Here is a 19,879-nt window from a genome sequence, read left to right as displayed (position 1 = left end):
TTTACAGAAATATGGAAGTAAAGTCCCCTGCGGGGTGCTTATTCTCAGTATCTCAAATTTGCTGATTGCTAAACCATGACACACAGAAGACAGTCTGGTTACTTCAACAGCCAGTTCAGAATTTTGGCATCTGTACATCTGCTTTTATATTGGTATGACCTTGTACTTCCATGGGCATAGAGGAGCATGACTGGCCAGTATACAAAGCTTTTTGGGTGCCTAACGTCTAATCAATGGCAAGGTATAGTCCCATATAGCTTAGGCTGCTGCAAGTCATCTAATGAAGAGCTACCATTTCCAAGCCTTTCATATCTTACCTTATTTTAAGCTCATTTGTTTAAAAAAAACTGTCTACAGTTTAAACCAATGATTAGTCTACAATTTCAAATCTCTAAAACAGGGAAAATGATCTTAATTCTACATAGAATGTGATCAATACACTTTACCCCCCCCAACAGTCCAAAAATCACATTTGTACCTTCTTGCAGTATAACACCTAGAAACCAAAGAAAATACTCTCTCGCTGCATCTTTAACATGTACAGGAGTCACTTATATGACCCCCCCCCCAAAAGTCTGGGTGTATCATCCTCAGAACTGAGAGCCCCAGTAAGAAAGCTAGTCCAAGGAAAAAAAAAGGTAATCAGTACATCCAGAAGAGAAACAGACCAGGGGGTAGAGGGAGGGAGTGAACACTGCAACAGTGAAGAGAAGGACTTCTATCGTTATGTAGGATTCTACTCACCTGTACTATGCCTTCCATTTCATGTTGCAGTATTCATTACATTAGGAAGAGTGCCAAAGCTCAGGAAGAAACTTGGGAGGAGGAAGGACCAGCAGAGCCCTCTAGGAAGCCATGAAGGATAGACCTAGCAAAACCAGCTCTAGCTCTGGAGATTCCACCCAGCTTGTAGTGCTTGGTAAATGTATGTACACAAGTCCAGGTAGGTACCTCAGGAACAAGGTTAGTATCCAAACCCTTGAAAAAAACACCAAAAGCCTCCACAGTCCTAGCAGAATGAGCCTTAACAGAATAAGGAAGGCTCTAACCATGAAAGGAATAACACAAAGAAATAGCTTTTGAGATCCAAGAATAAAAAGTCTGCTTGGACACAGCTAATCTTAAAGACCTAGGATGAAAAGAAACAGTTTATCAGACTTCCTAATAGTCTTAGTCTTACTCAAATAAAGTCTGAGTTGTCTATGCACATTCAACATGTGCAGCACCTTCTCACTGGCAGACTGTGAAGGGAAAAAGTAGGCAAATGAATAGACTGATTAAGGAACAGCTCTGTAACCACCTTGGGCATAAAATAATTAGTATGCAAGGACACCCTGTCCTTATGGAAAACCAAAAAGGGATGACAAGCCATAAGGGCTTGAAGTTCAGACACTCATCTGGCAGAAATAAGAGCTAACAAAAGCACAGTCTTCCAAGAGCAATGTTGCAAGAAAGCTGAAGCTGCAGGCTCAAAAGGAGCCTGAGACAATTTTTCCAAAACAAAATTAAGATCTCATGGAGGAGGAAACATGCTTTCCTGGGAGGCCTAATATGAAGGACACCTTTAAGGAATTGTTTAGCTTCAAACGAAGAAGCTAAAGGAGGAGATAAAGGCAGACAAGCAGAAACAGCTGATAAATGGGCCTTAACAGAATAAGCCAATCCAGCATTGATCAATTCACACATATGAGAGAACCAAAGGAACATCCACAGAAAGTGGATCCAGGTTACGAGAAAATCAAACAGAAAACCTCTTCCATTTGGATAAGTAGAATTTCCTACTGTTGGAATCCTGGCCTCCTGCAGGACGCTAAGGACATCCTCAGAAAAAAAGGTGTCTGTATGGAATCAAAATTTATCATCCACAGTGTCAATTGAAGAGTAGACAGACGGGGATGCATGAAAGATGCCTGGTCTTGTGTAAATAGGTCCACCATGTGAGGTAACTTGTGATGACTGTCCTTGATTAAATGCAGAAGAGGGAACCAATGCTGTCTTGGCTAAAAGAGAGTCACCAACAAGATTTTGGGAGCAGAAAAAACAGTCTACAAATCCAAAAGTGTTAATATGCAAATGCAGCAAACATAAAACCCTAGCACCTCAATATGCCTTCAAAGAGTATATACTAGCTAAAAAATGAACAGCATTATATACTATATGCAATTAATAAATCATTTAAACTACATAATTAAATAAAAACAATTAAATAAGATGCCTCCAGTTACATTTTGTGTTAAGATGAGGGAATTAAAGTACCATACTTTAAAACAGAAGGTTTTAACACAGAATATAACTGGAGGCATCTTATTTGTTTTTAATTACTGAACTATGTAATTATTTCAAGTGCCTGTGAACAGCTCCTGAGAGGGAAGAGGGGAATGAAAAGGAAGCCCTGGATTTTGAGACAACTTTTGGATCCACCAGTGAAGCCCCTTCTCGAGACAAGTTAGAAGAGGAAGTACAAATTGTAAGGAATGCACTTGTTGAAGCCAGACTGACTTCAGAAACCAATGAAATTCGCTCATGTGGAGTTTGGCCACAGGGTGCTTAGGGATGGTGGATGCCATGAGTTGCAGAGCTCTCAAACTCCCCGGGTGTAATACAGGTCAGAGAAAGAAGAGTTTGAAAGAATGAAACTAGCAGAAAGGCCATGGGTCGAGGCAGGGATGCCAGCATAAGTACAGTCTGAATCCTGCACCCCGGAAAAACATGGCCCTGAGAAGGAGTCAGGAAAGACTTATGACGTTTGTGTACCACAGGCTTTGCAGAAGGGAAATGGCAAAATGAAGATTTTGTAACAGGATTTCTGGAGAGGATGCCTGAAACACGAGGTCCAAGTAAGGAAATACTTGGAAGCCCTGAAGCCTACAAAAAGCAATCACAGGAGCAAGGTATTTGGTGAATACCCTTGGGGCAAGTAGGAAAGGCCAACAGGCAAAGCAGAGAACTGAAAATGCCAGGAAGCAACAGAGAAACTTAAAAACTTCCTGAAAAGGGGATGGCTTGGAATATGGAGATAAGCATCCTTGAGATCCAGACATACCATGTATGCCTGCAGAAGCAATAGAGGGAACAAAGTTTGACGGAACATTCGAAATCAGGGCACCTTCATAAAAGTGTTTAGATGACAGAGGTCTACAATTGGTCTCCAAGAACCCTATTTTCTGGGTACTAAAACAACTTGGTGTAAAATCCCCTCCCCCTTTGGAACACAGAGACCTCCAGAGAGTACCCAGAATCAAAAGGTCCCAAAGCACCTCTGGAAAGAAGAGTTGTTCCTGAGGGGGCGAAGGAATACCCACAAAAAAGAGGGAAGGGATTTCCAAATCATGAAATACCCCTGGCGAATAAAGGACAGGACTCAGGAATCCTGAGTTATCTGTAGCCAAACAGGAAGAGAGAGATGAAGAGAAAGAGGCTGGGAAGAATAGGATAGTCAGACAGCACCTGGTTTATCTGGAAAAGGAAACTTCTGAGGCACTGAAGTCGGAGTAACCTTAAGCAGGAGAAGCCCACTTGCCACCCTTTTTGCCCTTAGGAGGAGGGTGAGATTGCCTGCGAACAAAGGCTGGCTTATGGAAGTGGTTTCTCTGAAATTTAGGCACAAGAGAAACAAATACGTTTTAAGTTCCTGTAAAGTTTGCCCTTATCCTGAAGGGACTTGAACATAGCAGCAGCAGTTTCAGCAAACAAGTGCAATATCAAGAGGGGCATCCATGAACTAGCCTTAATATTATCAGACAAAGGCTGAAGATGAAGCCAAGAATATCTCATCACTGACCCAAAAGCAGAAGTCCTATGGAATGACGAGCCACCTGGGACCAAACTCAACTCCCTAAAAGGGAAAGAACAGAAGTTTTACCCTCAAAGTCTGGAAGATAAATAACCTGACAAGCCAGGGATAGGACAGCCAACAATTACCTGGACATACGGCTCTGATAACTGCTCTAAAAGCCAAAGTCGCAGAGGTGTAAACCTTCTTGCCTAGCCTTTCCATGGTCTTGCTATCTTTATCACAGAGACGTAACTTTTGAGAAGGAAGCAAATGAGAGGCTTGTCTGAGGCTACAGATACCACCGAGCGGTCAGCAGGACATTTGTACAAACATTTGCACCCCTGAGGCACCCTATAGAATATCAGGTTTTTTGGGAGTGGGGGGGGGGGGGGAGCCAAGAGTCAGAAGCCTTAAAAACATTGAAAAATGCATCTAACAAGGCAGCTAAAATAGGAGGAACAGCAAAAGGTTTAGGAGAACACATCTGTAGCAACCTATATTATATCTGGTGTACCTCAGAGACCTGAGTGCAATCCCATTTAAAGAACTCTTATCACGGAGATAATGTCCCCAAAAAAAATCTCTTCCGATTGAGTATCAGGACTGGTAGATTGCTTTTTCTCTGATCTACAGTCCAAATAAGTTATTCTAAGATGAGTGAGCATCCTCATCCAAATCCAGCTCCTACTCAGACGAATCCTGTTCCCTGGGCCTTTTTAGGAGAGTAGAGGAGCAGGGGGGGCTGTAACAGGAAACCCCCTAAGAAGGTTTCAATACCATCAAAGCACTAAACAAATCCTGAGTGAAGGCCTGCCATTCACTCTGTGGACCCTTAGGAGCAGGAGAAATGTTTAGTCTTTTACTTTTTCTTCAATGGAATGTCTGCCTTATTAAATTTGGAAGGCTCTGACCCAGGACGGCATTCAATGGTGGTAAAAGGTACTTCTCTGACATTTGAGGAACACCCCTATACTCCTTAGAAATAATCAGCCACTGTTCCCCCAAAACTTCTGATACTAACGTATGCAAAGCCTCCTCAGATGTACTCAAAGTCAGATCCCTGCCAGCTTCCAACCCAATCACGGCAGAGGAATCAAACGATAAAAATCGGGCATTCACTCATCTTGGGAGAGAAGTCCAGAGGAGGCTCAACAGCAAAAAATTCCAGCCTAGGATTCTTGGCCTTATTCACTTGACAGCTGTCCTATGGAGCGGGAATTACCCTCCATTGTGTCTTTCGAAAGAAGCTTTAGACAAAGCGCCAAATAGTCTAGTATGGTTTAGGGTACAAAAGCCTGACAAATAAAACAGGACTTGTGGTCATAAGAGGCACCCAAACAAAAAATACACTGCTTGTGGTGATCTTTCTGGGGTATGTCTCCCATAATGGGATTTACCCTTCTTGGATGACATGAAACCACACAAGCAACAATAAAAAAAAAAAAAAAAAAAAAAAAGGATAAGTAAAAAGGAACCCCAGATGGGACATATGTAACGGCTTGGTGAACCAACGGAACAGGCTTTCAGAATGATCAAGCAATGACATTCAGACTGGCGGCAAAGTCCTGAGGATGGTACATCCAAACATCACCTTTATGCTCTATGCGACACAAGGAGCATAAAGGTGATATACAGCATTTCTTAAAGCAACCTAAAGCTTTGATGTACTTGCCGGACGGTAGGCCGCCTTTGGCAGGGGATCCTTAATGTAATGGATACTGCAACAATAAAATGGAAGGACATCATCTGAAATTGCATAGTTTTACCACTCCCCCTTCAGGTGCCTGTCTGTATTCACCACTGACTTCAACTGAGACAGGATAGTATAGTGGCATTTCACCAAATGTTTTTGGTACTTAGCGGCCCTGAAGGTGATGGCAGCAGAGGTGCAATTTTTCCTTACAAATCTTGCTCGCCCTATTGTTGCTGTGCTTCTGGTTGTATCCTGGATGCAGCCTTTGCTGAAATCAAAGGATACCACTACTAGATCAGCAAACAAGTTTTTGTACAAGTATATGAAGGCTGGGAATCTAGCTCATAGATGCACAGGCAAAACATCTGATAATGCCTCAATAAACTGAAGAATGCCGAAGGACATAAGCACTTTTAGACATAGGAGGTCCCTACTCCTTTGAGGAGGCAGGAAAGCAATCTTTAAAATCACCTGTTAAGTATTTTTTTCCCGATAACATGAAGGGTATCATCAAATGAAACATCTCTTGTAAGGGATGCAACAAACAGGGTGTCCTTCCGACTTATGAATGGATAAGAAAAGAAAGTCCACATAAGTCAGTTCATTTGCTTCTGACTCTAAGGACTGCGTTCCCCAAGGAAGGGCTTCCTTAATGGTAGGAGCCCCTGATAATGTTGGTTTAGAAGTCGTTTTTTTAAAAAGTGAACAGAGTCCTGAGCTAACACCATTAAGTTTGAGTAAAGTTCAACACATGGGACGTGAGCCAACACAGCTGTTGCTGTGACCATATAGTAAACCATCCACTTCTATCTGAATGACCTGTTACTGTTCTTGGATAGAGACTGCCCTAGAAGCATCCAGATGTGGCTGGATGCCAGAGAACTTGACCCTGGAATAGAGGTCGACAGAGCCTTTACCTTTGGTACAGGCTACCTAAGCATCATAACCAGCATCACATGGAAAGGCATCTAGACTAACTGGCTGTAGGAGGGACTTGTCTCAAGAGGACATGCTTGTATCTGTGTGTGTGGTAGCCTTATGGGCCAACATTACAGGACCTTGGTCGAAACAGACACGAGTCAGAAACTACAAAAGTACCTCATAGACTCGTGACCTTCGGTCCAAGTGAGTCTTTGGACTCCAACAGTATGCTGTCAGCTTCCTGATAACTCCTCTTTAGGGGACTTCTTTAAATGCTTCCTTTTTTCTTACTTGGGACATCTACAGTGGATCTGTCCGAAGTTGTGGTGATCTTGGATGAGACAATACTTTAGATAAGGTAGCCCTGGAGAGATTTGGCTTTCTGCTCGACACGCTTCCTATTCAACCCTAGCAGGGTGGAAACAACGGTTACATTATGCTTAGAACCCATACAAAATTAGAGTCCTTATGCAGAATATGCTCCAAACAAATATTGCAATTACTCACCATTTCAATATCAAGACACAGACAAATCCTGAACTTATCTGCAAAGTCTGGAAGCCAGGACAAACCAATGGACTAAAAGCACTTTAGTGCACACACTAATCTTCACTGAACTATAGCAAGAAAGAACTGAAAATAGCACTGGTGGGCATCATTCTAATACTCACCTAGAGGGGGAAGGGTACAAAGCTTTGGACGTCAGGCTAGGCATTGGGTCTTGTGTGGCAGAAGTCCCGAGAGTAATTACTGCAACACTGAAACATTAAATGAACATTCTGCACTCAGATATGAAAGGATTGGCAATAGCAAAGCAGAAAAGTTATAAACAATGTTTACAAACTTGTATGGCAACAGAACAATTATCAAAGATGCTGACTATAAGTGCAGATCATCAATGAAATCAGAACACAGAAATAAAATCAGGAAGAACCAGTTTTACCTTTATGTTGATGGTAATATGGCAAAATGAAAGGCAGTTCTTTGGAAATCTACTTGAATCTAGCCTTAGGAGTGCCACCTGGTGGCAGAATGCTTTACTACAACCGACGCGAGAAGTTTCAACTTGCATACCTGTGCTGCTGCTAAACTCAAATTTTAGAATTAAAATAGGTCTACTGCCCTATTAGACACTACCCTTCTAATGTCAGCTCTCTGATACTTTACCCAAATATCTTACATCTAAGAGAAGTATGGTGTACAGGACACCTGGTCCTCAAACAACTGTCAATTTTACTGTCCTGCAGAACTCAAATTCCAAAGGTGAATTATTAAATCTCACTGTTAAATGGCATACCTCAAATAGTTATCACCCACCTCCAATCATCACCTGGTAATGAAGGACAAAAGATGCCTGACGCTTCACCACTGCATCTTTCCACTAGAATTTACTGACTTGAAAGCTTAGTCCCTTTTGTGGAAGTTATCTTGTCCAGCAGCAGACTGACTACAGTCAGAAGCAGTGGTCTCAACAACCACCTAGCATGTTACATAGGACCTGGAAAAGTGCTTTTGAAGTTGTCCTCAACTGGAATCGAAGCTCAGTTGCTCTTGTCCGAGTGATGATCATTATGACTTTTGTTACCTCATTTGCTCACTCATAGTGCAACAATGAACTGCGAGACCAGTTTCCCAGTACATAACAGCCAAGCTGTCCAGTCACAGGGCTACAAATATGGTAGTAATGCTGGGAGGTTGGCCTAATGGTTAAGGTGTTTGCCTTACAAACACAAAGTTCAGGGTTTGTGTCTCACAAGGGATAACTGGCTAAGCTTAAAATGGCTCACAAGGGCAGTTAGCCTAGTACTAATCTATGAATCTATGTCTAGGACGTAGAATTGAAGAAAGGGTAGCTGAGCAGTCATTTCATGATGGTATGTAAATAAACATTTACACCATAAAATTAGGCAAACTGTAGCATATATTGCTGATTAGGGCCAGAAAAATATCTGAAAGCACTTGCTGAGAAAAATGCAGACTGAATGCCATTTACTGTTCAAATGAAGTTGCACCAACTTTGTGTGACATAAAATTCATACCTAACCAACATCTACAGACAGTCTCACACAGATTTAGTTATTCTGGGACATAATACTTCACTTCATGTCTTTCTTTATTTATAGCAATACCCTCGGGAGAAGCATACAAAATCTTCCCGGCAAACCTCTATTACCAAGAACAAGTATTTGAAGTTGTTCAGTTCTACTGGCAAACATCCTACAGTGTAGCAGAACAGTGAATTGCATTGTTCATATCCAGCCAAACCACCCACCTTGGAAATAAAGTGCCAGTAACATGGTAGCTATGAGGGAGACATAATTCTTAGGGTGGTTGCTGCAGAAATTATACATTGTCTTAGCATGTATAAGCTTCCTCTCTGATGCCAGTTCTCAAAATGAAAAGTAATTGTGGGATACCTAACCCCAGGGTCTCTTAATGTTCATCTCAGCAATGGCAAAGTATAAATGTTAAAACAAAGGTGTTTACCAGAATTTGCAGTCCTGTTGAAAATCCTCTTGAAATCCCCGTTTACACTAATTCACACTTCTACATGCGGTAACTCATTGACTATAATATGCAAGAAGTTATTTACCTATATTTGAAGTGTAGTCTGTTGCTCCAAAGATAAGTTCAGGTGCCCTGTAGTACCGTGAGCAGATGTATGACACATTAGGCTCTCCTCTTATTAGCTGCTTTGCACTGTGAATGAAAAAAAAAAAGGTTATGACATTTTGAGCAAACTATTTGATATTTATGTTTATTTACACTTCTACTTCCTGGTCAAAATACTAGCTTGACCTGTCTGCAGGATTCCCCACCAACTATACAAATGTAAAGGCATTTTGAGCACATTGCATTTGGTACTTGTGTTTACATACTTTTTTTACTTCTGGGTAAACATGCCAGGTGATCCTAACAGGTTTCACTACAAACTATAATCAATTGTAACATCAGATGGGTCAAACTGTCACATCTTTAGAATACACAGCACCCACATACTACTAACATGACAAAACAGTTGAATTATGTATACATGCAGCAGCTGAACTCTCAAACTACGCAACTAACAGTGGGTAAAACTGCCTTCCAGTTTATAGCCTGCTACAGACCACCCTCCCAAACCCAGGAACCCCACTCGGCCTTTCTGAGAACACTGGAAAATATGAAGGTCTCTCCAAACACCATTATATTGGGTGACTTCAACAACCCAAACATAGACTGGGAGCATTACTCTAGCTCCAACACCCTAGCCCAAAAGTTCCTAGAATTTATAAACTCAAATGCTATGGAACAACTTGTTACCACTCCCACAAGAAGGGAAAACATACTGGACCTGATCATCACCAACATGGGGACTCTATGCTCCAGACCAGAAGTGTATCCCTCACTGGTAAGATCAGACCATAAACTAATCTCACTGGATATTCACATCCCGACCCCACCCCTGCCCAGAAAACCACAGTGAAAAACTTCTCTAAAGCAAATTTCACACTCCTCAAAACCGAGGTGGAATCCTTCAAAGCCCCCGGACCTGTGGAAAATACGGCCCAGACCGCAGAATCCTTTATAAATGCATTCTATGAACACCTTCAGGAATGCATGGATCATGCGATCCCAAATAAAACTAAGACCCAATCCTCCAAAGGCAGACGTCCTGTCTGGTGGACCCCAGCCATAAACAAACTATACAATAGGAGGAGGAAGCTACTAAATGATAGAGCAAAATCCCAAAAAGGGAAGGCATCACTGATCAGTATTAGCAAAAAACTACGGGCACTCATAAAATTGTCTAAAGCCAGCTTTGAGAGAAAAATTGTACAGGACACTAAGGATAATAACAAGGCTTTCTTTAGTTATGTTAGGAACCTGGGTGGTAATTCCCAGATATGCTCAGAATTAGTCCAAAATGACAAAAAATACACTGAACCCACAGACATTGCCAACATCCTAGCTGACAGGTTCAGTGCAAACTTCTCCCCCCCCCCTCCCCGCCAAAAGGGCAAATATCTATCCCAGCAGAGTGCTGCCCCCCTGACATCTCAGATGCTCAGGTAAGAGCCGCCCTCTCCAAAGCAAAAAACACAGCATCAATGGGACCAGACGGTGTCCCGGGCTGCATCCTACATGAACTCCAAGAAGAGCTAAACCCAAACATAAAACTACTGTTCAATCTCAGCCTTACTACAGGATATGTGCCCAAAGAGTGGCGTACAGCAACAGTGGTCCCTCTCCATAAAGGTGGTGCCTAAATGGATCCTGGAAACTATCGCCCCTTAAGCCTGACTAGCTTGGTCTGCAAAGGTATGGAAAGGATCATCATGGACCTCATAAATAAAGATATTGGGGACCTACAGACACTGGATCCTACCCAGTTCGGCTTTGTTAAGGGCAGATCCTGCCTCTTAAACCTGGTTGATTTCTTTGAAACAGTCACCAAGGCCATTGACGAGGGGAAGGTGGTCCACACAGCCTACCTGGACCTCGCAAAAGCCTTCGATACAATACCCCACTCGGGCATTACAGATAAGCTCACCAGCTTAAATATAAACCCCTATGTCACTAGATGGATTGCAAACTGGCTCAAGGACAGAACCCACATGGTTAGAATTGCTGGAGCCATGTCGGACTCCAAACCAGTTACAAGTGGTGTCCCACAAGGCTCAGTCCTGGGACCTCTCTTGTTCGGTATATATTTCTCGGAGGTACAGGCCAACACGGAAGGACTGTGGCTGACAAAGTTCGCAGATGACTGCAAACTGGGAGCCATAATCGACTCTCCAGCAGACACAAGCATCCTCCAAAAGGGCCTCATAGAAACAGACAACTGGTGCCAGAGCCATGGCCTCAAGCTAAATGCCAAAAAGTGTATAGTCATCCCCTTTGGCAAAAACAAAGTGCCCTCAAATTACCACATAGGTGGTAATCCATTAAGTACAGAAGAAGTAATTAGGGACCTGGGGACCCAAGTTGATAGCAATCTCTCATTTGACAACCACGTGGCCAAAGTGGTTAGAAAAACATTTTATATAGCTCACCTAATCATGAAGGGATTCACATCTAGATCAGGGGAGGTCATCGTGCCTCTTTACTCATCCCTCATCAGGCCCATAATGGAGTACAATGCCCCTTTTGGGATGTACCTTTACCAGACACCTGCAGCAACTGGAAAGACCCCAAAAGTACCTCACCAAGAGGATCAAAGGGCTCAAACAGATGCCATATGCTGCCCGGTTAAAGAAACTCCAGCTCTACTCAGTGGCATACCGCCTGTTCAGAGGCGATCTGTGCCTGACGTATAAAGCCATGTCCAACCCGGAATTAATGGACATGCTGCACCTCAGAAAATCCAAATCCCATCAAGCTACGCGCTCGAGACACTTGAACCTCAGCACTGAAATAAATAGGACATGCTGGTGGGACAGATTCATAACCCAGAGGCTCCCTTCACTCTGGAATAAAATCCCAGTCCAGGTTAGGCAGAGTCCCTCATTGACTCTCTTCAAGAGGAATCTTGATGAGTGGATGGGAGATCGTAGGTTTACCCCGGGTATCACTTCTGTGTCACTGTTAGACAGAGGCACAGTATACTAACCTCGAAAAAGGGCATAGCAAAATAAATTTAAAATGGGTGGCGAAAGCCAAACACATTCTGGCTAGGCTTATAAATGCCCCAGGGCAGATAGCCTAGTATGAACCTATGAACCTATGAACCATTGGTCATTTGGGACTAGGTGTATTAGTGTCTCAAAGCCTCAAATAATGGGGGATTATCATCAATAAACTGACATTTTACGCAATTAACTCTGCTGAAAATATTACTTTACATAATCTTGTGTTCCTAAACCATTTTTCAGTATTACTGTTTCATGTAATCAGCACAGTCAGTAAAGTGCCATACAGGAAGACTGCCAGGACTAGAACCTCAAATCAGGTATCTGTCTTCCAGCAGTGTGTGAAAGATCCAATTCAGAAACTGTACAGCCAACTGCTCTCTTAACTGCAAGTTCCTTTAATTAAAGGATCCCAAAAATAACAAAAAAAGAAACATACAAAATAATACTAAAGGAGAAGACTCTGAAGGCCTACAGTTAAAGCGAAGTCTTGTTTCTAAAAACTACATTCCAGCAACATGCTACCAGGATTCACCTGAAAGATGCTACAACAGGTCACCAACTTTTACTGTGCAATTTTTTTATGTAATGACAACATAACTACTAGAAAGTTTCATCCCACTGTCCTTTCAGTTCAATGAGAAAAAGTATTACAATCTCACATTTGCTAGCAATCAATGGCACAATTCAAGACCTGCTACAGCTACAAGACAGTTGGCAAGAAACCAGGACTACTCCTACATCAAGTGTAGGCTTGAAAATGTAACATTCTTACAGTATCAAATAATATACAGAATACATATTTACTAGGACTTGTACGTCATGCAACATGCAACTAGCAGTGAAAATCTAAATTTTCAAGCAATGACAGATCCATACTAGCAACAATCTAAATTTTACACTTGATTGTTTTGCAGGAGCCAATCCCCCCAACTCACCTTAAGTGTGTGTGTGTGTGTGTGTGTGGGGGGGGGGGGGGGGGGTCAAGCCCTCACAGCCCTGATTATACATAAGGACACACCAATTTTAAGGTTGCACAGGCTCAGAGAAAACGGTGAACATGGAGAGCTAAGATAACTTACTTTCTCCAGATCCAGGAAACCAAAGCTGAAAGTAGAGTATCTGCAAAACGGGCAGGTCTGACATCCTGAAACACAAACATCACTGACAGGAAATGCATCTTTCTATAGCAGTAATATGAAGCTCACCTAAATACTATGTGGTAAACTGTTGGTTTCTCCTAGGAAACGTTGCGAGCCCCTAGAGTCCCTATGGATGTGCACATCCTCTGCATCAATCAGCACTCTGCTGGAATTCTTTTAGAAGTTATTGCCCTTGGGGCAGACAAGTAATCAGGGCAATACATACCCTGGTAATGCAGATTAACTATTTAGTCAATCATCCCCTTTCACCTGACGACTCATCCCCACAGCCAAAGATGGCACTTTCTTGCAAATTGAGAGAGTAAGCTCTAGCACCCCACCTACAAGCTCCCAAATGAATGGATGCTTGGCTAAAGGATGTGGTATATTCCCACACCCCAGTAAGACTGCACATGGGTGTTACAAACTCAACAAGGCAAGTCTTTTCGTAGATGGGCTGATACTATCTATAAGAGCATATATGTTGCATCCAACATGAATACACTCCCAGACTAGTTCTAAAGCTGTTCAAAATCCAAGGCAGTAATTATTCAGCTGGGTAAAAGGAAATCAAATACTGGAACATAACACAGCTAGCTAATGCATCCTGGAGAAGAGTGTAGCCAGAATATACAGACTCTTGAGTCATACTTGATAAAAAAAATAGTCGGGAGAAGGAAACTATAAAGTATGCCAAAAGACAAACAAGAACTGGAGTCATTTGTTGTGATGGATTCTACAAACGTCTAAATTCAAACACAGTTAAGTGAAAATGCTACTGCCAAATCCGTAAGTCAAGCAAGACAAAAATCACTTAAGAGCAGCTGCAGTTTTAATAAGATAATTTTTAATGGGTTTATTAGTGTTTTGGTGAATTCAGTCAAATGAAACTATTTTTTGTCTATTCAGTCAGCGGTCACTTACCATCTCTGTGCAATGGGGTAATTAAGTGCTAGTATATTTAACCTCCAAGTATGCGAGATCTTGGAGGTTAGGCAGGTGGACAGTAGTCCAAATAGAGGGGCATAGAAGAGCTTAACCTTTGCCAAAACAGATGTGATTTTCCCATTTTACAGTTAGTGTTTACATGATGAATTCTAAATTAAGTGAAAACGTAATTAACTGATTACAATGTATTCATGGAAATTCTTTCAGAGAATATTGCAAACTCTACAGGAAGCTACTTCCCCAAATAGGCACAATGACTACTAAAGATCAGTGGGTGAAACTACGCAACAGCAAACAGAACATAATTACTAATCAGAGTACGATGGCAACAAAAGCAATCCTCTAGACTAACACAGCTTGCTCTGTTCATGGAACAAATATCTTGCTTGAAATGTTATAACAAGATCAGGAATGATATCCACCACAGATATCAAACATATGCCTTGTGTTGGTGTAGTTTTGAAAACTTCTGCAGTCATCGCTGCTTTGGTGCAGTACAAGTTTATGCAGCATCTCCACTATTTTTCTCAGACTCAACACAATAAAATACACCATTAATTTATTTTCTTGAAGATCAAACTATTTGCTTCACCTGGTATAAATAAACCAAGAAGCTGACCCTTTTGTCTTATCTCCTTGGCCTTAGCAATGTAATACCCAAGCTACCAATGCACATTCAGTGGGTGCGGAATTCTCTCCCTCATTTTGAGAATTACAGTAGAAAATGGGTAGTTGGAAAGTTCTGTGAAGTGCTATATATAAGAAGCTAGTTTATGTATGAAAGGAATGAATGGCATCCAGGCTGACCTTATCTGTATGGAAAAACATGTAGAATTCCATGCATACAAGGGCTTAGAGACAAGACACTTGCCTGGCCAAAGTCTCAGCAAAGGACATGGGTTTCCATGGGATGCATCCTAAAAGGCACTAACATAATGCACTCAAAGGGAGCCATTATTAATTCATATTATAAACTCAAATGCTAAAGAGAAAGCAGCAATTTCTAGAGTAGCTTCAGATTAAGCACCTTCCTTTAACATTGTTTCACCATGTGGTGGACCAACAAGGATGGCACAATGGGAAGGTACATTACAATGAACAGGTGAATCTCAGCTGACTGCAAGGAAGGCCCTTCAGATGGGGAGAACATTCTACTCAGCATGCTAGAATTTGAAGTTCTAACCACTGCTACAGGAAGTATGACCAAAGAAAGCACCACAACAAAAACACTTCCACTTAACTTCTGGTACAGTGCAGGGGTCACCAACATGCACTATTCCCCACTCTGTCCATGCACTGCAAATGTATAATGATGTTGATTGCATGTGAATATGAACACAGTTACTGGATAAGATATCATTGGCATGCTTGCAAAAGAGAAGTGCAGCTGTTCGTGTAAAACAGAAGATGAGCTAATAAAGGATGCGTTTAGCAGCAGAGTAACTGTGTTCAAGAGGGAACTAGGGATAGAAGAGAAATCAGGGTAATGAAAACAGAGGTACTTCTGAATGTAGTCTTCAAAGTCAAAATGAGAACAGAAAAGCACTCTATACAAACAAAAAATTACCGAACTGGAAGATGTTCTGTCTAAATATGTGGATGCGATTCAATCATTAACAGAATAAACTGAGTTAAGGGCAACAGCAGATGCCACTGAAGAAAGGTTGGACTGTGCAATGGTAAAGTCTGACCATGAAGAAAAGTCCCAATAGAAACAGGATGCTTAAAAATGTAGAAGGAAGATATCGCAAGGATTTTATTTAAAAAGAAAAGAGGGGAGGGCAAATACTAGCCTAGTTATCCAGTTAGAGGAATACAGAGTGGGAGATTATCTGACTGACAGCTAGGGCTGGGAAAAAGAACCAACCCCCCCCCCCCCACACCCCTATTTCATAGTTTGGGGCCTTCAGTCAAAGAATTTTAGAAGCAGCACAAAAGCCTTGCAAATGAGTGCCTTATAAAGAAAGCAGGCTTAACTGATCAAGAATTTCCCCTGCCAAACATGTACAGAGAGAGTACAAAATCCTCAAATGTGCAAGCAGAGGATATACAAATTTGCCCAGTCTACCCTGCACAGGTTAAGCTACGGCTAAGATACGATATGGAAACACTAACTGAGGAAATTATACAGGCGATCCAAGATGCTCAACCAGATGGTTCAGTGACCACAGAACTAGGTGATTAAGTGATAGTGGTAAATAAGGGGAATATAAATCAGTGAGTTCAGCCAATGATGACCAATGTGTACCAATAAATCAAGGGACACATGGTAGACTACTTTCATTACTCAGCCACGCAGCAATACAGAATTTGATGGTAACATTCATATAAAAAAGCAACATAAGGAGTAGCAGCACAGCAGTAAGAATGTCAGTGTGCTGACATTACGAGTGGACATGTGGGATATGTCCCATGTACTGTCCTAAAATACAGCTGTGTTAGTTGACCATGTCCACAAGGACTGGGAAATATTAGCACTGTTGCTAGCTAAAAGGACCCTAGCACTGGCATTATTCTAATTTACATGGGAAAGGCTTGTTTCAGTTCCCATGCCTCTTTTGATTGTGTGCTTTGCCCCCTAGTCTGGCGGGGAAAGCTGTATGATATTCAGTCTCTCAAAGGTGACTAGTTCTCTGACTACACCCATGCGAGGGCAGTAAAAACTGAAATGATGCACAAAACAGGCACCATGAGGGATTCGGGCATAAACTAACACACTGAAGAAATAAACAGAACTAAGCATAAAACTGACAGACACAAAAATGATCATCTGGATAACAGTGGTTAAGGAACAGAACTCTAACAAAATTAACTGTCAGCTAGTGACTTGGTGAACAGTAAGATGTTAATGAAGGGCATATAACCTATGAACCTACTTCTCTTATAAGGAGTTAGTACTATGCACACTTCTGTGAAATGAGTTTGTAAGGGGACTGTTGCAAGAATTTAAACCTTATGATAGCAGCAAAAGACTGGTGGGTTTGTGTGAAGATATGAAGGCTGCCAGCCTAGCTAGATAGAATTTTGTAGATAATTCTGTCATTTGTAATTAATATAAGCCACAGGCTTGTTCTCTTAAATGTGAAAAGACTGCATTGGATGTTGAACTGCAAAAATGTAACGGTGCATTCCGCTGTAAGAAAGCTGATAAGGCAAGCATTTTATGACTGTTTTGATCTCGGGGCTCGGAGCCGTGGTGTCTGAACCAGCAGATTATTTCTATGTTTTAAGACTAGAGTTAACTGCTAGATTTTACATATAAAATGTCTTTAATTGCTGTAGTTTCCTGAACATGTGCAAGCTTACTAAGAAATGTTAATGTAGAGTTTCCGTTAGCATGGGAAACCAGAGAATTAAGAATGATGTAATCTAATACGAGTCAGCAGGATGTATTATCAATTTAAAGGACCTTCTCAGAGACAGAGAGACAGCATTTTGCATGTCTTCAGAAATGACCACTCACCAGCACTTACTTTGCTCTGTTTGTAAGTAGGATCTTAGACTTGTGTTTCTCTTAAGAAATAGAAAATTGTAAGTTTAGACTAGCTGCTTTCAATATTTATGTCAGAACTATTCTACTGTATTATTTTAAACATTTCCAGTGATCTCTGTACTAGCACTGTGTAGCAAAAAGTATTGTCTTGTGTTTTTATTCTTTACTATTTTTAAACCTTTCAACTGTGTGTTTTGTGTAGAGATAATTTAAGCTCTAGAGTACATTGCATGTATATAGTGATACTGTACAAAGCCACTCCAAATGAGCCTTGCTGCTCAGTCACACTTACCATTTGGATAATAATATTGTACTGTAATAATTGGACACCCTTTGGTAAGGGCTTTTTTAGTAGCTGATAAGTGAGGGTCCTGTGGCAGTGATTATTACCTTATAGCCTGGACAGAAGAGGCACAGCTAGTTAACCTATGTCAGCCTTCCCCAGGAGTGTGTGTGTGGTTGTATATAAATTATATCTCTAAGTGTGTGTGTGTGTGTGTGTGCGCGTGTGTGTGTGTCAGCTACTTGGGCAGGAACACGAAGCACTGGTTGGACAGTGTGTGCTACGAGGACTTGGCTTGGGACCCTGGCTAAGGACCCCAACTCTATAGCTGTGCCAGTGGGGAGTCTTATTGGGGATCGGGAGAAACCAGCCCTACACTGACTGTGATCTCGGTGTGCTCTTAAGGGAAATTGCACTTTACTGTGTGTATTTGTTATCCTTCCCAATGTGGATGCCCCTCACTGGTGTTAGTGGTGAGGATCACGGCTCCTTGACTGCAGGGCCAGTGCACGGTTGTCACATTGTTTGGCAGCAGTGGGATACCCACACCACGTATTAATTGGTTGGCTACTGGCTTGTAGTGGTGTGGATAGTGAACTCCTGTAGCTTGTGTACAGTGATCACTGAAGGCGTTTTTCTACTCTAAATCAGCCACACGGTGAATATTCAGAGTTCAGATCACAATTGTTTTATTTCTTTTGTTAGCTTAGTCAGTCAGGGACAGCAGGCAAGCGTGTCAGCAGAGGAGTATGGCAAGCGGTCAAAGAGCCAGTTGGCTGAGATGTGCTAGGCTAAGGGACTGGTGCATGGAAACCTGACTAAGGCAGACATGATTGCAGCTTTGATCACAGATGCATCAGAAAACAGCAATCAAGTGGACAATCAGACTGGTCGTGGAAATGTACAACACTCAGAGAATGGACAGTTCAACCATTCTGCAGAAGACATAAAAATCCATCTGGAGCTAGAGAGACTTGAGTTGGAGGCCAGGTGTTTGGAAATAGAAGCAGCAGAGAGACCGATATCTCTATAGGCTGAGGAGAAAGAGAAATTGCTATGCCTGGAACCTGAGGAGAAGGAACGGCAGAGGCAGCACGAAAAAGAGATGCTGACTCTTCGCCAGAGTCATGGAGGTAATGTGGAAGGGAGTAACCGGACCCCAAAAGCACAAAAGGTCAGTAAATTTCTTCCGCAATTTACACAGGAGGATAATATTCATAGTTTCATTCATATGCTTGAGAGGGTATGTAAACAGTATGATGTTGACCAAAGGCTCTGGGTATGATTCCTGACCCCCTTCCTCCATGGTAAAGCTGTAACTATTTTGTCCAAAATGTCTGACATTGACTGTTTTAATTATACTACTGTTAAGAACGGCTTGTTAGAATTTAAGCTAACACCTGAATCTTATAGAAAACGTTTGGTGAGCATAGACGCAAGGCAAATGAAAGTGTGTGTGAATATGTTGCTGAACTGAGGACTTCACAGGTGGGTGAGTGGATGTCTGGTCACACTTTTGAAGGGGTGGCAGACCTTTTGGTGAGGGTCAAGCACTTAGTGGTTTGCCTGAGGACATGAGGATCTGTATAGCTGATAGACAATGTGCTACTTCAGATGAGTTGGGGAAGAAGGGAGACCTATACCTAGCCAGCAAGGCATCCCTGCACAGGAAAGTGACCCCCAAGTACTGCTCATGGGTCTAAAGGAACCCATGGTGGGCAGCCCAGACTGCCCCAACAGAATCTGCCAGTAGCAGGGGAAGCCACTAGTCCAGGTACACTTTCAGGACTTAGGGTTAAATGTTTTGAATGCAACCAGTGGGGCCATGTCCACGGAGGCAAGGTGGGGAATAAAAGGTGAGAAAGCCAGTAAGTGGGAAAGACAAAATGCCAATAGTAATTTGTCTTGAGACAACAGGGGTACAGAACTACCATCCTGCAGATGTCCTGACAGGGAAGGATTTTCATGAGGCAGTACCATGTGTTTATGCAGTTACACTCAGTCAGGCTTTG

General features: G+C 42.0%; 1 protein-coding gene across 1 annotated transcript in view; it reads right to left on the bottom strand.

The window, feature by feature from the left end:
* Positions 1–19,879, bottom strand: part of GSK3A (glycogen synthase kinase 3 alpha) — a 1,198,873-nt gene that overhangs the window by 213,639 nt on the left and 965,355 nt on the right. The window contains exon 6 of the mRNA XM_044079420.1: positions 8,983–9,089. Coding sequence (XP_043935355.1) covers positions 8,983–9,089 — 107 coding nt within the window. The remainder of the gene's footprint in view (positions 1–8,982; positions 9,090–19,879) is intronic.

Source organism: Protopterus annectens, chromosome 8.part0 (assembly GCF_019279795.1).
Source record: "Protopterus annectens isolate FY-2018-M chromosome 8.part0, PAN1.0, whole genome shotgun sequence".
Lineage (NCBI taxonomy): Eukaryota > Metazoa > Chordata > Ceratodontiformes > Protopteridae > Protopterus > Protopterus annectens.
Note: the sequence above shows the minus strand (reverse complement) of the source record. Positions and strands in the feature narration are given on the sequence as shown.